Genomic DNA, 21,178 nt, shown 5'->3' on the forward strand with positions numbered 1-21,178 from the left:
TCCAGTGTTTTGACATCTTAGTCATGCTGGGATTTAAAGAGCGATAAGACCTTTTCAGTCCTTGTGACTCCAATTCACAATCACCTAGTTATACCCAATCAATCATTATGAAGAGTGCACGATTTTCAATTAGATGGATCCATATTTGAAAATACTTGAAGTTCAGAATTAATATTCTAGTGAATGTTTTCATTCTTTCAACCAAAATATCTCTATTTTCTTCATTTTTATTCTAATATCCTTGGCTTTTGTGCTATCGGTGTTTGTGAGAGCAATACCATTGTCTCATACCTGAATATCTACGACAATAGAGCAAGGTTTCAGTTTGCCTTATGTAGAAAATTATGTCTCTATTATTTTAGTAGATGTTTAAGAAAAAACTCATTGAGGTTGAATTAAGGTCAAGCAGGAGGGAGTTATGGCTAAATTTGGATTAGAAGATTTTGCTTCTGACTCCAGTCTCCTAATATTACTAGCCTTGGCTTTTCTGATTGAATGATTCATTTTACATGCCCCTGTGATCGCCTTAGAGAAAACCAGCGCATATGTGCGTTCTTTCTTCCCCATTATGTCAAGAGTAAATCACAGTATTTGTTCTTCTTTTTAAAAAGTATGGAGAGCACAATAGTTATGTGTTGTTGGGATTATGGCGCAAGACCTGGAAGTAAGTCTTAACAGGTCTAAGGGAATGTATCAGTTACAGCTTTACTACGCCCTTGTTACTCAAGATGAAATTCTGCATCAGCTGATTTTGTATTTTGAACATTAGGCTGTAGAAGCTACTGGGTATTTAACTTGATTTGATTTGGTTTGTGTATGAATGCATACATGTGTGGTTGTGCATGAGAGGCCAGTGATTGACATTGGTGTCTTCCTCTATTGCTTAGTCAGTTAGATTAGTTTTCTGGTAGAACCCAGGGATCTTCTCTTCTCTGCCTTCCCAGAGCACAGTTACAGGTGCATGCTACCACATCTGGCTTTTATGCTGAGTGTTAGGGAGCTGAACTCAGGGCCTCACGCTTGTTGCAGGAAATACTTTACCGAATAAACTGGGTCTCCAGTCTCTGGTCATGGTATTTTGATGAATATCATGATGATTACATATATATTGCCTACCTGAATTACCATAGTTATACCACACTCACCTTTCATTAAAACAGATCACAAAATAACATTTTTCTCTGTTTCAGAAATCTTGGATTGAAGGGGTATTCTACAAGCGAGAGTGTAACAAATTCATACCCAGCACAAAAGACCCTCACAGGTACAGTTTTAAATTTCATTCTTCCTTCTTAAACGTGGTACTACTTCAAGTGCTATTTGAAGAAATTTACAAATATCACTTATGTAGAGTGTTTAATAATAGCTATGGAGTGAGGGTATTTACTCGTTTCAATCTGTTTGTTCCTGTACTCCATAAAAGCCCCTTTTGAAGATTGAAGAAAATCTACTAAGAGAAGGAACTGTCAGCTACATATGACAGCCCCAGTGCCTGCCACCAATATGTTCCTGTTAAAATGTCCATCTAAAGACGTCGTTAACTCAAAGAGGAAAAAATTACATATAATAAGATCACTTACTTGTCGCATTGTGGTGGATTCCGGTCCATGTGCCACTGCAGTTTCCCTTGGAGGCAGGACAGACGTCATAGGGATATAAGGCTATATACCCACCAAGTGAGGGCAGATAATTTTTACTATCTCCATAGTGAATACTCAAAATGTTGTGGCTAATCTTTATTCCACCTAAAGTATCCCAGCTAGATGGTGACTGTAGAGGACATGTCAGGGACATTGCAGAGATCCAAAGGGGTCGGGAGACTTAGTTGCGGTTTCCTGCTGAGGCTTTGTGTTTAGGCCGATTCTAGGCAGCAGGGTCGACTTGGAGAACTCCACGTTCTGGACAACCCTATGGAAACTGCTCAGAGAACAAAGTCCAGCAAGGCAGCTGGTAAGAAGCAGGGGAAGAAAGGTCTACGGAAAATTCCTCAGGCTAATCAGGTCTGTCTGTGAACTTACGACCGGATGTCATTGCCCTGATGGAAAACTGATAGGGAAATAGAAGAGAAACATTTTCACTAGGGTAGCCAGTCTATTTTAGATTCCCTTGAGCCATTGGCCTTACATCTGTTTAAAGTTTAGAAGTCATGAGTGCATGCTTGTGAAGGAAAGTGTGGGCAAGGACTGACATGGTGCTCTTTGCCTTGGTTAAACATTGACTAGTCCCACCCTCACTGAATTACCTATGCTTGGTAAGCCCTGTGATTGGAAATTCTTATTTTACCTGTGTACAAAGTGTTTATCGGATGCTTAGGTAACACGATTTTTCCCCATTCATCTTTTATGGTTTCATGTGATATGATACTCATTTCACTTCTTTGAATGGAAAATCATCTTCATAACCACCTTAGACCTCAGGAAAAGCGACAGGGTACCAAGTGTGGTTATTCCTAAGGTGCAAGGAGAATGATCTTGGATAGAACTCAGTGTTAGAGTAAGCATTGGGCCCTGCTGTCAATCCTCAGCATTAGAGAAAAAGAAAACCACTGGGAATTTATTTATTTTAAGATAGGGTATCAGTATGCTGCCTGGACTGGCCTTAAACTCATCATTCTCCTGCCTCAGCCTCCCTGGGTACTACAACTACAGACATGTGCCACTATGCCTGGCTCTGTTGAACATAATTTTATGAAACATTCAAGACTTCTTACTGTTTATAGAGAAAAAAAATCTGTCTCTATGTTTGTGTGATTGCAAAAAATGCAGTAGATGACCATGGAAATTCCTCTTATAGGTTGATTTTCTTGGGTTCTAGTAAGATTCTCAAGAAAAACAGCTTTGATGTGTTTTTTGTCATTGTAATGGACAGGAAACTAGTAGTGTACTTGTTACTTCTCCCATGGGACAAACAGCTGACAGAAGCAGTTAGGGAAGAAGGGCTTGTTTTAACTTTAACTCCAGAAGGTCTCAGTACTGCATGTAGGGTAGGCACTGGCTATTGTATGTGGCTGGATATTGTTTACATTGTTCAAACTAGAAAACAGAAGTGGTGGTTGGAGTGAGTGGTAAGTTATTACCCTCAAAGGCCTTCCATTAAATGAAACATTTCTGCCAGTCAGTCCCCACCTCCCAAAGGCTCTGCACCTATAAACAGCACCACAAACAGTGGGGTGGAAATCAAACATTCAATACATTAATGTGGGTTGGGGGGGACCAGATTAAAACTATAAAACTAGTATTTCACTATTTAATATCAATAAAAATTTCTTTCTTCTATTAAATCTTTTTTAGCTCCTAATAAGAAAACAAACCTAATAGGTTTGACTATAACTTCCTTTTCCTTTCTTATTTTTAAGAAAAAAACACAAAGAAAAAGCGAAACTTAGAATACTGGGTTGTGAAGGGTTTAGACTGATCATATTTGATAAACAGTGCCTTTCTTTCTGTTGCTTAATTACAGTCTTTAAAAATTATTTTACACTTAAAATAAGATCATTGCTAACCAAATCCTGGAAGCTTTTTTCTGAAAATTAAAGAGGAAAACTAATGAGGAAAGGAATTATATTCATATTAAGTCCCAAATCGTTTCACAAATTAAATAAAATACTCATCAAAATCATGACATTTTCAAAAGATTTTTAAAAAATTCATATGGATATATTTGTGTCTAGAAAAGTAAAACAATTTTAATCTTATTTATTTATTTAGACACTAGAGATGGAATCTAGGACTTCACATACTCCTCAGCCTAGAAAAGTAGAACAGTATTTAAAACAAGACAAAAATAGAGGACTTGCCTATGAGATGTCATGATGTGTTACCAAACAGCAGTGATGAGAACTGAGTCCAGAACTCTGTGGCAGAGCCTCGCATGTGCGAGGCTTTGGATTCCATTCTTAGCACTGTGTCAAACAAATAAACCAAAGCAAACCGGACAAAATCAGGTTAAACTAACCAATCCAAATCAACTAAAACAAACTAAACCAAATCAAACTAGGCCAACTAAACCAAAGAAAATAAAAGCCAACCTTATCAAAGTAACCAAACCAACTAAACCAAACCAACCAAACCAAGCCAAACTAACCAATAATACCAACCAAACTAACCAAACGAATAAAAAATACTCCAACAAAGCTGTGTTATGGAACAGAGTGGCATTAGTTAGACATTCATGTCTAATTGTGGATCAATGACAGTATTTGATTTGATATTGTTTTACACACAAACACACACACATACACACACACATGCACACAAAGACAGTGTCTCTTGTAGCTCAGCATGGTCTGGAACTCAGGATGTCACAGAGAATGACCTTGAGCTTCTGATCTTTCTCATTCCCCCTCTGGAGTGTACAAATTATTGGTGTGCGCCTTTATACTCAGTTTATGAGGAACTAGGGATATAATCCAAGGCCTCTTTTGTACTCAGCAAGCTGAGAGAGCTACATCACTGGTCCTGCTTTATAACTTTAAAATATTTAAAAATATGTTTTATTACTTCACTTCCTAGAGTTTTGTGTTACCTTCATTGTTCAGTAATTACAATAGCAAAGTAATAGCAACAGCAATCATAATACCTACCCATGATGCTTACCCTCTACCACCTGCTTGACCGGATTAAGAATCCCCTACCGAATTAATGAGGAACACTTCTGGGTGTGTTTATGAGTGTTTCCAGAGAAGTTTAACTGAGTAGGAAAAGACCCACCCAGAATGTGGTTGGTACATTTTCCATAGGCTGCTCCCAGAATGAATAAAAGGGGAAAAGTTGAGCACCAGCATTCCTCTCTCTGGTGGTGCCCGATTGCTGACAGTGTGAACAGCTGCCTCACACTCTCACCTTTATGACTTAACCACCGCAATGGACTGTAGCCCCTCAAACTGTGAGCCAACACCGACCCTTCCTTCCTCAAGTTCTTTGATCAGATACCTTGCCACAGTGGTGAGAAAGGTAACTAATCCACCTTTATTCAATATACTGCAATGTAGCAGCTGGCACAAGCTACTTCAAATAGATTACTTAAGATAATCCTTTTCATCACCTTATGGAGGGATCAAAATGTGTTTGAAATTATTTTTAAGTGTGAGAGCGGGGACTTACAAGAATCACTGAGTCAATGGTATTCAAACCTAGGTAGTCTGGTTTCATAGTCCATGGTTTATTAATTTTGTCATTGTTTCTACTGTATAATTATGCATAGGAAATGATATGGGAAGTAAATGATGAATGCATGTTTAGCAAATTCCAATTTTCAAACTGTGGAAAGTGATGTTTACTAGATAAGCATTAAGTTCTTAGTACATATATCTGTAAACTAACAATGATTTTATTTCTTTAACTCAGATGCACTCAAGGCTGCCAAGTCTGTCAGAACTTAGTCAGGTGAGACTTTGACAAATCAGCTTCTTTTCATTTTAAGGCATTCGCAATGTGCTTAGGAGAGTTTCTTCAGATCTCCAGACCTTTTTCCTTTTCTTTTCTTCTGGAGGTTCTAGCAGGGGAGCCAAACTCCTTGTGAATCTTAGACTGAGGAACAGTTCCCTTTATCCAGGAAGGTTGTCATCTTTATCAGATCACGGAGTTTTGGGAGGGACACCAATGGAACAGTGAGGGAGAGGTGGACGCTCTTGTAGTGGCTGGATCAGGAAAAACAGCTTTGTTGATTGAAGTGACAGTGTGTCAGGCTTCTCTCAGAAGTTGAGCGGACTCCGATTAAGGCACCTGTTATTTTCTCTGAAAAAGATGGACGTATAAAAGTGTGTGTGTGTGTGTGTGTGTGTGTGTGTGTGTGTGTGTTTTCTTCCTTACTTGAGCATGGAACTTGAGTTTAATAGAAGTCCTGAGTTACTGAGACATGCAAACATCGTAGGAGATGTGACAAGAGCTTTTATCACCTAAATCATGTATGAAATGTGCCACTTTATTTTGCTATCACATTGTATTTGGATAAAATGTCACTCTATGTTGCATATGCAGTGAGGTATTTGACATAAGAGTTATACATGTCGTATTTGCACTAAACAGGCAAAACACCCACAGTAAAGTGAACTTTGCAGTGCAGTGTACATTGTAGCAGTGACACACATCTTGTGTGTCTGCAAGCGGGTTTGCCCTTCCTTTTAGTCAGTGGAGCAAAATAAAGTGTCCTTAATCCTGACCCTGTCCTAAAGTTTGTGAGTTTAAATGCTAACTTTAACTTTTATATTATTTGATTTTTATAGCTTGAAATTTTGAAACAGGGTCTTGGAGTCTTGTTAAACTGCCTAGGGTGGACTCCAATTTCCAATTCTCAGGTCTCAGTCTCACTAGTAGCTGAGATTATAGGTGGTTATCACTGTATTTAACTTACTGGCTTTTTTTTTAAACAAGGTCTCATGTAGCTCAGACTATCCTTAAACTTGTCATGTTTCTAAGGATGACCTTGGACTTCTGATTATCCCTTCCCTACCTGTATAGTGCTGTATTATTTGTGTATACCTCTCTGCCTGATTTTTGTGATGCTGGAGATCAAACCCTGGGCTTCTTTCAGGCTGAGGCAAGCACTCTAGCAAGAGAGCTATGTGTTTAGTCCTATATTTGCATCCTTATTGATGAATGTTCGGGTTACTTCCTCATTTACAGTATTTTAAAGTTATGAGTGGAAAAACAATAAACAATTTGATACATTTGTAATTTCACTTCTGTCTTGACTAATATTTACTATGTGGACTGACATGAACATGTAATATTATTTATAAATGAATATAAATATATTGTGGTCCATGCTAAAGGTTTCTGCCTTTGATAGAGTGAACGTCACATGTTTTACTCTATAGTACATCATTAAACATTTTGGGTTATGTATATCAATATACACATTATATGCATGCTTATTTGCAAATTATCTAAATATATACTACTGTGTTAGTAAAGATTTATAAAATGAAGGAAAAAGGCAGATGAAGAACAGTGTGGCATTTTAGCTATAGAAAAGCCTTGGTTTCTCTCACTCACAACTACTTTTATTTAGAATCCAGTCACTGTCTGATGGCACCCTACTGTGGTCTAACTACTTAAGAGGTTGGGGCAGAAGCATCATTTATATCTAGAGTTTGGAGTTCAAGACTAGCTTGAGCATCCTGGTGAGATTCCATTTAAAAAAAAAAAGAACAAAGGAATAAACAAAACAACAGTAAGGAATGAGAGAAGATATAAAGTCTATTATATGTATTTATGATCTTCTTTCCTGCCATGGCCGACAGAGTGTCCATCAGTGTTAAGAAGGAGACATAGGGACTGGTGAGGTGGCTTACTGGGTAAAGGTGCTCCCTGCCAAGTCTGGTGAACTGAATACCAATTTTAAGAGTTATTAATACATGGCATCTGTACATCAATCTGAGGATTGGAATTATTGCTCCACTTTTCTATTTTGAGTGACTGTCTTTCTGAATTTAGGTGCTGCTGTGGCCGGCTGATTCAAGAACATCATGGGTTAGATTATGCCTGGACCCTCTCAGCCACTGGGGGCGAGGGAGATGAACAGTGGTCTGCTGAGAAGCACACAGTGAAGAGCCCTACAGATACCTTTGGCACCATTAATTTCCAAGATGGAGAACATATCTACCACTCCAAGGTCTGCTGATAACCCGAAGCATCTCACTAGTTTTGAACAGAAGAGACCTTTCAAGTGTACTTCTAAGGAGAGAGACCCACATATCATGGCTTTACTTCAAAGGGAGTGTCATTGATCCACTGTCACGTCTAGCCAGGTCTTCACTTCCCTTAGGTGTGAAGGGCGTTATCTGCCTCTCAGGTGTAGGAATAGGTCCAGATGGGCAAGCAGATGACAGTCTAAGTAGGTTATAGCAGCAATGGGGACTGATCTGAGCTGAAGCTCCTAGGGCAGTTCCAAGTTCCCTGCTTGTGAGTCCCTTGACACACACTGAGGGTGGTCAGATGACACACCAGTAGAGTTCATTATCATTTTATTGTTAGATGGTTTATTGTTAGGTGTTGTGGGGTCCAGGTGACAGTGTTTCTTCACTATGGTGTTTCTCTTAAGTTCTCAAAATTAGTTTTCTTGGATGACTTTAATATTGTTATGCGATCCTATAGCCTCTGTTAACTTTATAAATTTATAGAGTAGCGCCTTTTAACATTTTAGGGTTATTTAATCAGTTTGTTCCCTGTGGGTGGTGCCAGGGAGATGGCGCTGTTTATGTGGTCAACAAGGTGCAGAGTCTGCACTTGCAGGCAAAGTGGAGTCAAGTAGTGCTTGTAAAGTGGAGTCTCTCAGGGCAAGGTGCAGCCTGTAACACTATGGTTTTACACAGCATGCCGTCAGTGACTTTGGGCAGGGCACAGCCTGATTTTAACAGCATCCAGGAAGAAATAGAGAAGAGGGACAAGGGTAACAGTGTCCTTGCGGGGTGGACCCCCAATGACCTAACATCTTTCCATTTGGCCCCACCTTCTGCAGCTTCTGCCGTTTCCCATTAATGCTGGCAAGTAGGCCTTTAACACGATGCTTTTGAGGACACCACAGATCCAGACTGTAGCATACAGTGTTAACAGGTCAACTGGTCCTCAGGTGTACTCTTCTGAGAGCAATCATCACCTGATGTTTTCTTAGCACCTGATTTCCCAAGTAGAGCCACCTCAGGAAACCTGAGGGACAGTCATGTTCTGGAGGTGACCATCAGAAGGCAGCTTAATAAAGTTGCAGTGCGTCTCTAGAGGAATCCATATTTATAGTTATCCGTCCTCTTGAATTTAACTATGCAGGCTTATTTCTGTTTTAGTTGGCAGAAAAATTCCCCCTCATTTTCTGATCCCCTTTGGAGTCTGATTCTTAGAGAATCAAATTTCCCTTCAAGTTTGACACTCTTTCCTTTTGTTGTTTTTGTTTATATGTTTGTTTGTTTTGTTCTTGTGAGACAGGGTTTCTCTGTGAAACAGCCCTAACTGTCCTGAAACTCACTTTGCAGACTAGTCTGGCCTTGAACTCGGAAATCTGCCCTCCTCTGCCTCCCAAGTGCTGGGTTTAAAGGTGTGCACTACCACCACCAGGCTTGCTATTTTTTTTTTTAAAAAGACATTTATTTACTTACTTACTTTTTAATTTGTGTGTGTGTGTGTGTGTGTGTGTGTGTGTGTGACATATGTGTGGGGTGCTGGTGGAAGCCAGAAGAGGCTTTTGGATGCCCGGGTCTAGGGTTATAGGTTGTTGTAAGCCACTTAATATAGGTGCTAAGAACTGAACTTGAGTCCTCTGGAAGAACAGCAAGTGTTCTTTACCACTGAGCATCCCTGTCTCTCCCCTTTCTCTCTGTATGTCTGTCTTTGTCTCATTGTTATTGTTGATTTGTGGTGGGGGTGGAACCCAGGATCTTCTATGTGTAAGTCAAGTGCTCTATTATTGTACCATGATTCCAGATATTGTTTATTCTTATCCACCTTTATTTACTCTTTTTTCTGCATATTCATTACTTAATGTGTGCCTATATACTTCGTATGGTCCAAAAAGAATAGGTTTTCTCTATTGACAATGGTTGGCATTGGGGAGGGACACAGGAAATAAATATACAATCCTCACAAAAGTGGAGGATGCTATATGAGCAGGTTCTCTGAGAGAATGAAAGTGATAACCCCTTCAGTCTCAGAGAGAGGACACAGTGTGCAACGAGGAAGACATTCAAAGGTAGAGAAAACAGGCCCCTGTGTTAAGCAGAGATGTGAAGGTGAACAAGGAGAAGGGGCCCAGTGAAGAAGTTGCTTTGCTTGTACAAAGGTCAAAGAACATTCCGGAAAATTGAGAATAGAGCTAGACATATCTCCTGGCAATTGGCTTATTTTTTTTCCTTAAATTTGTTTTTATTTGATGTGCGTGGATGTTTTGTCTGCATGTGTGTCTGTGCACCACATGTGTGCCTGGTGCCCATGGAGATGGGAAGAGAGCATCAGATCTCCTGGACCTGGAGTTACAGATGGTTGGAATTCTCCATTTGGGGGCTAGGAATTGAACCTTCATCCTCTGGAAGGGCTGCCAGCTCAGCAACCACTGAGCCATCTCTTCGGCTCCCACAGCTTTTGACTGTCATTACAACTTGTGTATCTGAGTGCATCTTACTCCGTGTCTCAGCAAAATGTGCTTCATCCTTCCAGCTCATATTGAGCAGCATCCAATCTTGAGAGAGACTGTCTTTTGTTTCCTTCCGCTGCCGTTTTCTTCGCAGAGTCCCTCCCCTCCGCAGTGCCCCATTCTACAAAGGATCTGAGAGAGTCTGCTTATTAGGTTGAGCCTGGGGGAGTGAGTTACTTATAAAGGAAATAGAAGAGAGGTGTTCAGTTGGCCTTTGGGTGGAAAACCCAGTGCTAATAACTTAGTTCTTTGCAGTGATTATCCAAAGAGCAGTATCTTCTAGCATGGGGAAGATCTAGAGTTGAAGACAGGCTCACCCTAGAGAAGAGCTGGGGTACAGACAGGTGAATGGAACCCAGGCTCCCCCTTTGCCCTCACCCATGGCTCTCAGCAGCAGAACCATCTCATAAGGGTCTGCTTGTGTTTGCCCTGCTGCTGCAGTGTGTTGTAAGGCCTAGCAGTACAGTGGCATCTCTCATACATGGACTCGCGGTCTGCCTTCTAGTCTTCCTATTATACGTGTGTTATGATAGCTGTACAGACCAGACGGTCAGAAATTCTAATATTTTACTTATGAAACAAAGTGTTCCTATATTAGCAAGTTTAAAGATAAATAGCAAACTACTTTGTTATTTTCGAGGCTACTGTGATAATTTATACTTGCTTGTATGGAGAGTTCTACCCATGCTTTCTTTTGACATAGACTTGTATTGTAATTAATGTTTTCCCCATGTCCCCCTTTTTTCCATAACCTTGGCTCATTCCTGCTGGTTGGGATTCTGTTTGAGGAAGACGAACTCATCTCACTGTGCAGAACTGTGGCCAGTCATGCCCTGTAATGTCAGAGCAGTGGCTCTCCTAGGTGTGACCTCACCGGTCTTTTCTTTGGCTAGCACTGTCAGAGATGAATGTACTTATTTTCAAAAGAAAATTTTCTCAGAGGGATAATGGTATGCAAAGAAATTATTGGTAGATAAATTAAAAACACAAGTTCATGCTCCTGAATTTTTAAAGTGTCTACAAATATATGAGAAGGATCAAGTAAATGCAGAGTCATGGGTTGTTGAAAAGTCATATTTCATCTCCTTTGTAAAGTTCCTTCCCAATGGCTTTGCTGCTGTACTGATGAAGTATTCCTGCCTCACCTCCAGCCTTCTTATGAACCACGGAGGCCAAACCTCCAAACAGAGGAAGCTTATCTGTCATGGTTTATAATTCCCAGAAAGAAGTTGGAGGGAGTGTGGAGCCTTTAAAAGAAAACATTTCCATTAGGTGAAGTTAAACTTTCAGAGAGGCCCTCAACACTTCCGACCAGGCTGAGGCCACCCTAGTGGCCCTGCTGTGTGCTGATATTTCTCTACTGACTTGCATGTTGCACTGTGTTCTCTTCATGGGTGTATACTGTCCTTCCAGTACATCAGAACGTCTTGGGATACAAACTCAGAACACCTGTTGCATTTAATGTTGAAAGAGTGGAATATGGAGCTGCCAAAGCTTGTGATCTCTGTCCATGGGGGTATCCAGAACTTCAAGATGTCCTCCAACCTCAAAGAAGCCTTCAGCCAGGGTCTAGTCAAAGCTGCAGAGACCACAGGAGCATGGATAATTACAGAAGGCATAAACTCAGGTAAAGCGCATGCAGATCCTTACCTTGCACCCCACTTCCCTATCTAACCATGAGTCAAATACCCTGCTATCAAATCCCTGCTCTATAGCACTCACAGCAGATTTGGTGATGGTAGGGAGAAAGACAAATCAAACCAAATCAAACAAAAAAAATCTCCCACACAGTGGTCTCTGAACCGCATGCCTTTATATCAGAGTTAATCTTCAGGGTATTTTACTGGTACGTTTGATAACACTACAATGCTCAAGATGTTAAACAGTACATGGAACATTCTAGCCAGGCAAGAGTAGTGACTGTGTTAGAAATTGGTCAAGGAAGAGAATTATTCAGGTCCTGGTTCCGTGGTAAGAGAAAGAGAGGTTAAGAGAGGAGAGAGAAAGTCAAGAAGCCAGCATCCAATTCCACAGTGCTAAGAGTCTACCTTAAGAATGACGTTTCATATATGATCGTCTATTTGTCTGTGAGAGTCATTGTTTATCTTGATCTATGAGCTGAAATTTGACTTCTGCTCTGGTTCTTTCATAGGAGTGTCCAAGCATGTTGGGGATGCCTTAAAAGCCCATTCCTCTAAGTGTTTGAGGAAGATCTCGACAGTTGGAATCCCTCCTTGGGGTGTCATTGAGAACCAGAGGGAACTGGTTGGAAGAGACGTGAGTAGACAATTCTTTCATAACAAAGGGAAATGAAATGTATCTGAATTGCCATCTTTACGATGGACCCAACCATCTGATAAGACAACTCAAATGTGATAAATCCCAAACCAACGTTTGCCTTCGTTTGGCATCTGTCACCCTAGCTCATAAAATGTCACTCTGCCTTGCAGCTGCCTAATCCAAAACCTTGGATTAAGTTTAGAGCAACCCCTTTTGTGTTATGCCTCAAATTCAACCTGTCGGTAAACTCTCAGCTCCTCCTTCAGAGTATAATCAGAATCTAACTTCTTTTTTCCTCCTCTGTCATTGAGACAGAACCAAATGGCCATGCTCTGACGCCCAAATGCTCGGAAGTCCCCCTTTCTCTTACTTTTGCGTTCTGTTGTAGTCTAGCCTCAATGCAATTGCAGAGGAATGTTTTTTCCTTGTTTTTATTGAGCTATACATTTTTCTCTGCTCCCCACCCTTCTACTCCCCTCCCCTTCTACCCTCTCCCATGGTCCCAGTGTTCCTAATTTACTGATGAGATCTTGTCTTTTTCTACTTCCCATGTAGATTAGATCCATGTATGTCTCTCTTAGGGTCGTCTTTGTTGCATATTCCAGATATTAATCCTCTGTAGGATGTGTAGGTAGTAAAGGTTTTATTCCATTTTAAATTCTGCCTCTTCAATTGATTAATAGTCAATTTTAGAAACCTCTGAATTTTACAGCATCCTATTTGTCAATTATTCTTCTTTTTTTTCTGAGTGGCTAGAGATATAGTCAGACAGTCTTCCCCTTACCTATATCTTAAAGTGTTCCTTCTATATTTTTTTTTTTCTAGAAGCTGCTGAGTTTCAGGGCTTACATTAAGGTATTTCTAAAATATATGAGCAATTTAAGAAAATATCATTATAATACTATTAACATTCCCAAAAATTAACAATAATTAATAAGTATCCTTGACTTCCCAGTGAAATCTAGTTTTTCATTGCTTCATAGTTTAAAACTTTTGGTTTGCCTATATTCATTGTATAAAGTAATGGACTTCATTACAACATCTTCACACACACATGGTTGTAACATATCTGACTTAACTGTTGGTGGATTTTTTTTTCTTTCCCACCTGACAGTTCCCAAATAACCAATACAGAGACTCAATATTAATTATAAATGCTCAGCCCATAGCTCAGGCTTATTATTAACTAGCTCTTACAACTTAAATTAGCCCATTTCTTTTAATCTATGTGCTGCCATGTGGCTTGTGGCTTTACCTCTCCTCCAGCATGTCTTGGTCCCTCTACATCTCTTGGTGACTCTGAGACTCTGTCCTTTTTCTATCTAGCATTCTCAGTTTGGCTCTCCTGCCTAGCCTTATCTTGTCCAGCTATTGGTCAGTCAACTTGTTTATTAAAACCATTTGAGTGCCAAATCTTTGCAGCATACATAAGGATTATTCTACAGCACACATCTATTCCCCCTTACCCTCACTTGTGCTTTGTTCCACTTACCATGTTTCTCTTCCTCTTCCAGAAGAGTATTCTTCTACTTTAATGTCCTTAAAATCTAAATTCAATACAGTGTCATAGTTTTAAATCTTTTGTTTTTTAGTAGCCAACAATGTTCCATATATTGTGATAGACCAATACATTTTTTGATTTTCAGTTTTCCTTATTGACTTATAATTCATTTTGCCCCATATATGACTTATCATGCCCCTAGAATAACTTATAATTGATACTTACAATTAATTGCCCCTCCAATTTGTTGAAGAAATTAAACCATTTGCCTCAAAAAGTTTCTGACAGTTTGGATTTTCCAGATATATAGCCTATTGAAGCAGGCCTAGCATGGTTTTTTTGTCTCTTGTCTTTCCTGTAAATTGCTAGTTTGATCTATGATTATATTCAGATTTCTTTTGTGCAAATTTATGCCTTGAGAGGAGCTATATCCCTTTTATGTAATATTTGATATCTACCAATTTATGATTCTTGGCAGCCATGTTCTAGATTTAATTTTCAACAGTAATATGTCCTAGTTAGGTTTTCTATTGATGTGATAAAGACCATGGCTAAAAGCAACTTAAGGAGGAAAGGCTATATTTGGCTTACAGGTTACGGTTCCTCATCAGAGAGGAACTAAAACAGAGACCATGGAAGAGTGCTGCATACTGGCTTGCTCCTTCTGACTTGCTCAGTTTGCTTTCTTATACATCACAGGACCATTTGCCCAGGGGTGGTATAACACACCGTTGCCTGAGCTCTTCTACATCAATTATTAATATAGGCTTGCCTATAAACCAATCTGATGGAGGCATTTGCCCATTGAAGGTCCCTCTTCTCAGATCATTCTAGCTTGTGTCACGTTGACAAAAAGCTAACCAATGTAGGTAACAAATGATATTTAATTGTAGCATTCTTTTTGCACTTACTAGCTTAACACCCTATAGAGAGAAATAGTTTCATCAACATATGTATCATTTTGTGCTACATGAGAATACTGAAAGGGTAAGGTATTACCTGATACCTTATTTGGCAATTTTCAAAATCTTGGGATGTTCACCTATTATTCTTCAAAGGTGAAAGATGACTTTTTGCCTAAAGCTTATGAATTTTTTTCTTTTTTCTCTTTTTTAATTGATTTTTTTTATTGAGCTCTACTTTTTCTCTGCTCCCCTCCTTGCTTCTCCCCTCCCCACTTCAATCCTCCCCCAAGGTCCCCATGCTCCGAACTTACTCAGGAGATCTTGTCTGTTTCTACTTCCCACGTAAATTAGATCTATGTATGTCTCTCTTTGTGTCCTCATTGTTGTCTAAGTTCTCTGGATTGTGATTTGTAGGCTGGTTTTCTTTGCCTTATGTTTATGAATTTTAAGCTGTTTGATGTGATCTCATCTATTCATCCTGTGACTGATGTAGTGATATTTCATTAGTATTTTAATAAAGTTTGCCTGAGGATCAGAAAAGTAAAACAGCCACACTGTTGAGCCTTGCAAATTAGGCAGCAATGACTTGCACCTTTAATCCCAGTAGCCACACTAACTTGTCATAGAAGCCTGGCAGTAGTGTGCATAGCCTTAATCCCATAACTACAGGGGATTACAAGGTGGGAGGAGAGAGCTCTCAGTCTCATTCTGAGATTCCTGGAGGCAGGATTGCCATTTCAAACTGAGGTAGAGTTAAGAGCCAGTGGCTGGCTATTTTGCTTTTCTGACCTTATGGTTGAACCCCAATTTCTGTCTCTGAGTTTTTATTAATCGGGCTTCACTCTGATTGTTTATGAAGTTTAGTATCTGTGTATATTTTTATGCATTACCACAATTCAACCCCATAACACTGTCAATCTTAAGCATTTCTTCCTGTTTTTATTTTGCACTATTTTTTTTTCTCTGAATGCAAAACATGGAGTAAACCTACCAGTGACTTTCCTTTTGGTTTCTGGCCTCTGCATTATGCTGTGGAATTATAAAGTTAATCATTAAAGGCTAAGGCCTGTTGTTTCTCTGAAGTCTTACAAAAACCCCGTGGTACTGAAATGATCATTATCCTTACTTACACATGAGAAAAAGCGAGACAGAAACTACCCAGAGTTAAAATTAGCCCGAGATTACACTTGGAAATAAGAAGTGGAGCAGCTTAAGGGAGAATCCATAAATGTAACAAAGACCCCGAAGTCAAACTGCTGTCTGTTATCCTGTATTTCATTTGGAATATGTGAAAAAAATAGTACCAAAATGTTATTCTAAAGTTTACTAGAATGATTTTTTTTGTTGGATAATGGTGTAGTCTATGGACTGGTGCCCATCCTTGAACTGTTTTTTAATGGTCAGAAACAAGGTAAATACCAAAAATGAGAAATTACTTTTTAGAACCATTTTAGTAATATGACTACCATGTCATCTAAGCCCATGGTCGGGTGCTTATCCTGCTGAAGTGGGTAGGGTATGTGTGGATATTGCTCAGTTTGTCTTTTTCATGCTTTGCAAGTTCCCCTATTGTTGAAGGGCATTGTTTGATCTGTAAGAAATGGGATTTTTTTTTTTTTTTGAGACAGGGTTTCTCTGTGGTTTTGGAGCCTGTCCTGGAACTAGCTCTTGTAGACCAGGCTGGTCTCGAACTCACAGAGATCCGTCTGCCTCTGCCTCCCAAATGCTGGGATTAAAGGCGTGCACCACCACCGCCCGGCTAAGAAATGGGAAATTTTTAAAAAGATAAGCTTGTTGAGAAATATGGTCCTAAATAGTCAGTAATACTTTTCATCTAGATACGGTGTTCCATTAGTGTAGACGAACAGGGCTTAGAGTCAACAAGGTCTGTGGAAGGACTCTGAAGCCCCCTCGTCCTTGCTGTCTCTCAGGTAGTGTGCATGTACCAGACTGTGGGTGGTAACCCGTTCAGCAAGCTCACCACCCTCAACTCCATGCACTCTCACTTCATCCTGTGTGACGACGGGACAGTGGGCAAGTATGGAAATGAGGAGAAGCTCAGGCGGAACCTGGAGAAGCATCTCTCCATGCAGAAGATACACAGCTGTAAGTTCCATCGGGGGCCGGCATCTGGCGGCCGCGGGGTGGGGCGCTGGGGGGCTTGCTAGTGAATCAGGTGCCTCCTTGTCATCTACTCGGGGTGGACAGACCTCAGGGGCTCCCTGCCTTCGAGCAGCCAGAGCGTCTAGATGAGCCAAAAGATAGAAGAAAGCAGGATGTTTGTTGATACAGTGTTGTTGGTGACAGTAGGACAGAAAAATAAGTCTTTGGAGGACAGGGTAGTCGGGGGAGATTTTCTCATGAATGAAACTTTAGCAAGGCATCCAAGAGCTTGTAGGGCTAGACAGAGAGCGAGAGGGAAGTGTCCACGTGTAAATGGGAATGGCTAAAAAGAAATAGAAAAGATGAGCTCAAGAGGAATATGCACCTGAACTGTGGTTGTCAAGGAAGACTGAAATTTCATGTGTCTGCCCTCGGCAGGGAAGGAGTTAAAAATCACCACTCAGGGTACAGGTTAAAACCTGTAGAAAGAAGAGTTTGGAAGGCATTAAAGCTGTGCCGTGTTCACACTGGTGCTGTAAGAATGTCACTTTTTGGCTGGAGAGTACATGTAGCAGACAGTGGCAATCCTGTTGGCATTACAGTTATGTGATAGGAGGCTTGTCTAGCACGTGTAAGGCTCTGTTCCAACCCAGCACTGCCAAGATCCGTCCTCCCTCCTCAGCAGCAGCAACGACAACAAATGGCCATTTGGTGTTGTTTGTGGAGCAGGCCTGCTAGTCAGGCTGGCTAGAGAATCCTTCTAGAAAGAGGCGGGTGCAGGGAGGCTACTGCTTTCTGGAGGGATGGAGACTTTTTACTCAGGCATCACCAAGTGAGCCCAGAGTTGTACTGAGCCAAGTCTTCCATAAGATACCTGAACCTTTCAAGGTGCTAGAGTTCTTTGCCCCCTTCGCGTGGTGACTGCAGAAGTAAGTCTCTAGATTTTGTTGTTGCTCCTTTGAGGCAGCAGCAAGTGTGTGTTTGTTGTCTGTGAGGTTGGGCAATGGAGCTAACACTTGCTAAACTTTTAAACTTTAAAAGTGTAAAGATTTGTCTATCTTGAACTTTCGTTTCAGAAACCTAGAAAAAAATGTGTTCAATAATGTTTTAGAATCTTCCTTCCCTCCATGATGAGATTCTCTGACAACAGCAACTGCAGGAAGGTTGAGCTTGTTCTGGCTCTCAGTTCAAGGGTATGAACATGCTGGGGTAGTCAAGGCAATAGCAGCTTGAAGAAATTGGTTCTTTCGCATCCACAATCGGGAGGCAGAGGAATTGTACGCATGTTAGTGACCCACTTGCTTTTCTTCATTTTCTACAGTCTGGGAAGCTCTTCCCAGAGAATTCACATTCAAGATGATTCTTCCCATACCAGTGAGTGCAATCAAAATAATCTCCCACAGGCATGCCTAGAGGGCCATCTCCCAGGAGATTCCAGACTCTTCCGAGTTGACAGCTAACACTAATCTGCCTTTTGCTTTGCAGAGGATATACTTGGGTTAGAGGCCCAAACAGCCCCCAAAAGTCAAGATCTTGGGGCCTTATGAACTTCAGGAAGTGAGAAGTGAGCACGGGCTTCTCTTGGCAGTCATCCTACGTAGATCCCTGTTTTAGTTAGGGTTTCTATTGCTGTGAAGAGACACCAGAATCAGGCAACTCTTATAAAGGAAAACATTTAATTGGAGCTTGCTTACAGTTTCAGAGGTTTAGTCCATTATCATCATGGCAAGAAGTAAGGTAGCACACAGGCAGACATGGTGCTTGAGATTTAGCTGAGAGTTCTACATCCAGATCAGCAGAAAACAGGAACAGAACACCACACTAGACAGGACAGCTTTGTGACAGTGTGGTACTGTTTGTGACCTGAAACAGGCTCAAGACAAGGTGTACCCGTGGTGGGGCTGGTGGTGGAAGGAGGCCCCAACGTCATCCTCTCAGTGTGGGAGACTGTCAAGAACAAGGAGCCTGTGGTGGTGTGTGAGGGCACGGGCCGAGCCGCGGACCTCTTGGCCTTCACCTACAAACACTTGGAGGATGGAGGGTGAGTTGTTGACTCTTCCGTTTTGAAAATATGGTGACTATTCCTTCTGTGCGTGTTTGTGGGCCAGATGAGCCACATGCAGAGACGGCCATTCCTCTTTCAGTGACTGGATTTGTGCAGCAGACCCCCACCCTGTAACTGGGAGAGTGGCTATTGGGAGAGCTGAGCAATCGCCTGCCTTTTCAGGAGATCAGACCATCAGACAATATATACCAGACTGTGAAAACACACTGCCTTCTGGAACCCTATCAGCCCTGGAACCCTATGAGATCCAGAAGACCAGCTTAGAATGTATTGTTCCAGGGCACCTGGTGGATGAATACTTCGCACATTACACTTCATCCTCCCCCCTTGCCATGTATTTGCTTATTGCTCATGGACTCTCTTGAGGGCATCTTCCTCAGTAGGGTATCCGCATGGAGTACCCTATAGCATCCCTGCTTCTGGCTTGGCCTCTTCTCTTCAAGTTACGCCCATTTATTTCTCTGCCAGGATGCTGCGCCCTCAGGTGAAAGAAGAGATCATCTGCTTGGTTCAGAGCATGTTCAACTTTAGCCTTAGGCAGTCCAAGCACCTTTTCCAAATTCTAATGGACTGCATGATGCACAAGGATTCGGTAAGTATGATGAGCTGATGACTTAAAAAAAAAACAAGACCACCTTCCGAAAATCAAAATATTTATCTTCACATTTTTTTAAAAAAAAAAAAACGCATGGAATACCCATTTTGAACTTTGATGGATATAACTCTGCAAAACTTGACCCTTCAGTTGTATAAACTTGGATTCCTGCTCCACCTCCACTCTTACCCTTCCATTGCAGATTCTATCTGGGACAAAGCCCTTACAAAAACATAGTACACAAAAGTTACCAAACAGAAACACTTGCAAGGATTGAAAGAGTGGCTTCAGGAGTCCAGTGGACCTAAGTCTGCTGTGTTAGATGACCATATATATGTGTGTGTGTGTGTGTGTGTGTGTGTGTGTGTGTGTGTGTGTGTTTGTGTGTAAAGTCTAAAAATCTAGAAAGGAAATCAAAAAAGGGTAATATCAGACGATAAAGGATATTATGTTCCACCACACACAACAAAGGGCACATGGGAAATCAAAGAGGAAAAGAATCTGTTAAGAGGGTGCCAGGGGCACAAGAGTATCAATGGATGTGTGGATGGTGGAAACAAGAACCACAAAATCATCATATTTCATTAAAAATTGTCACAATGCATCTGACACAGTCTATGCTATTTTTTAAAAGTCAGTCTCACACTAGGATGTCCTAGGCACCTACACTATGAAGACCGCAGCTCATTGGACCATCTGTGGGCTCCAGGGTCACCATCTCACTGAGGTCAGGATGAACATTTGAGGAGTCACTTCTCATTGTGAAGTAAAGGTCTTAGTTTCAATGCTTGTGTGTGCAGAGGGCTCTCATGGTTTTCCCTTCCAAAGGAGGGTGAGTTGATTTGCACAGAGTCGACAGTGAGGTGTTTTCCCCGAGGAGGATGCATAGTGAGCTCCATGACATGTGAGATTTTTAGTGTTTATTTTTTCCGAGTGCCTCTAATTCTTTGTCACCCTATTTGAAACAGGTTTTCTTCTGTAAGTCACATAACACCATGCTGTTTTTAAATTACAAAACCAGGACTATTTTCTTCAGTAGCTGAAGTGTTCGTCTCATTGGTACCATTTGAAGATATGTGTGTGGTAGTTTCTAAACTGCGTGACTTACGATTTTCCCCATCACAGATTACCATATTTGATGCTGATTCTGAGGAGCACCAAGACCTTGATTTAGCAATCCTAACGGCTTTGCTGAAGGGTGAGTGGCCCACCAAATTCACAGCTCCTCCCTGTTTCCTCTTCTCACGTTCTAGAGGATTCTGTGCTTTTCACCTAGATATTTTTGAAGAGAATATATGATTATTTCTTTCTTCTCCCCAGGCACAAGCTTATCGGTGTCAGAACAATTAAACCTGGCAATAGCTTGGGACAGAGTGGACATCGCCAAGAAACATATCCTAATTTATGGACAACACTGGAAGGTAAAATGAATTTCTTTTTAAAAAAGTATGTTGCATGTTGGTTTGTTCAAGAGGGACAAAGAAAAAATTGGAGGAGAGATAGGTATCACTCTGATGGCTAGGCACCCAGGGAAGCAAAGGCATGTCTCTTTCTTGGTTTGCCTCCTCAAAAACAAAATTTCTCTGGCTTCATGGAAGATGAAATAG

General features: G+C 40.9%; 1 protein-coding gene across 1 annotated transcript in view; it reads left to right on the forward strand.

Annotated features, from left to right (window-relative positions):
- The first annotated feature begins 646 nt into the window (after positions 1-646).
- Positions 647-21,178, forward strand: part of Trpm6 (transient receptor potential cation channel subfamily M member 6) — a 114,006-nt gene continuing 93,474 nt past the window's right edge. Inside the window, exons 1-11 of the mRNA XM_005352237.2 lie at positions 647-664; positions 1,191-1,264; positions 5,346-5,384; positions 7,437-7,614; positions 11,536-11,749; positions 12,275-12,399; positions 16,740-16,914; positions 18,784-18,952; positions 19,445-19,568; positions 20,697-20,769; positions 20,892-20,992. Of these exons, the coding sequence (XP_005352294.1) occupies positions 647-664; positions 1,191-1,264; positions 5,346-5,384; positions 7,437-7,614; positions 11,536-11,749; positions 12,275-12,399; positions 16,740-16,914; positions 18,784-18,952; positions 19,445-19,568; positions 20,697-20,769; positions 20,892-20,992 (1,290 nt within the window). The remainder of the gene's footprint in view (positions 665-1,190; positions 1,265-5,345; positions 5,385-7,436; positions 7,615-11,535; positions 11,750-12,274; positions 12,400-16,739; positions 16,915-18,783; positions 18,953-19,444; positions 19,569-20,696; positions 20,770-20,891; positions 20,993-21,178) is intronic.

This window comes from Microtus ochrogaster, chromosome 8 (assembly GCF_000317375.1).
Source record: "Microtus ochrogaster isolate Prairie Vole_2 chromosome 8, MicOch1.0, whole genome shotgun sequence".
Lineage (NCBI taxonomy): Eukaryota > Metazoa > Chordata > Mammalia > Rodentia > Cricetidae > Microtus > Microtus ochrogaster.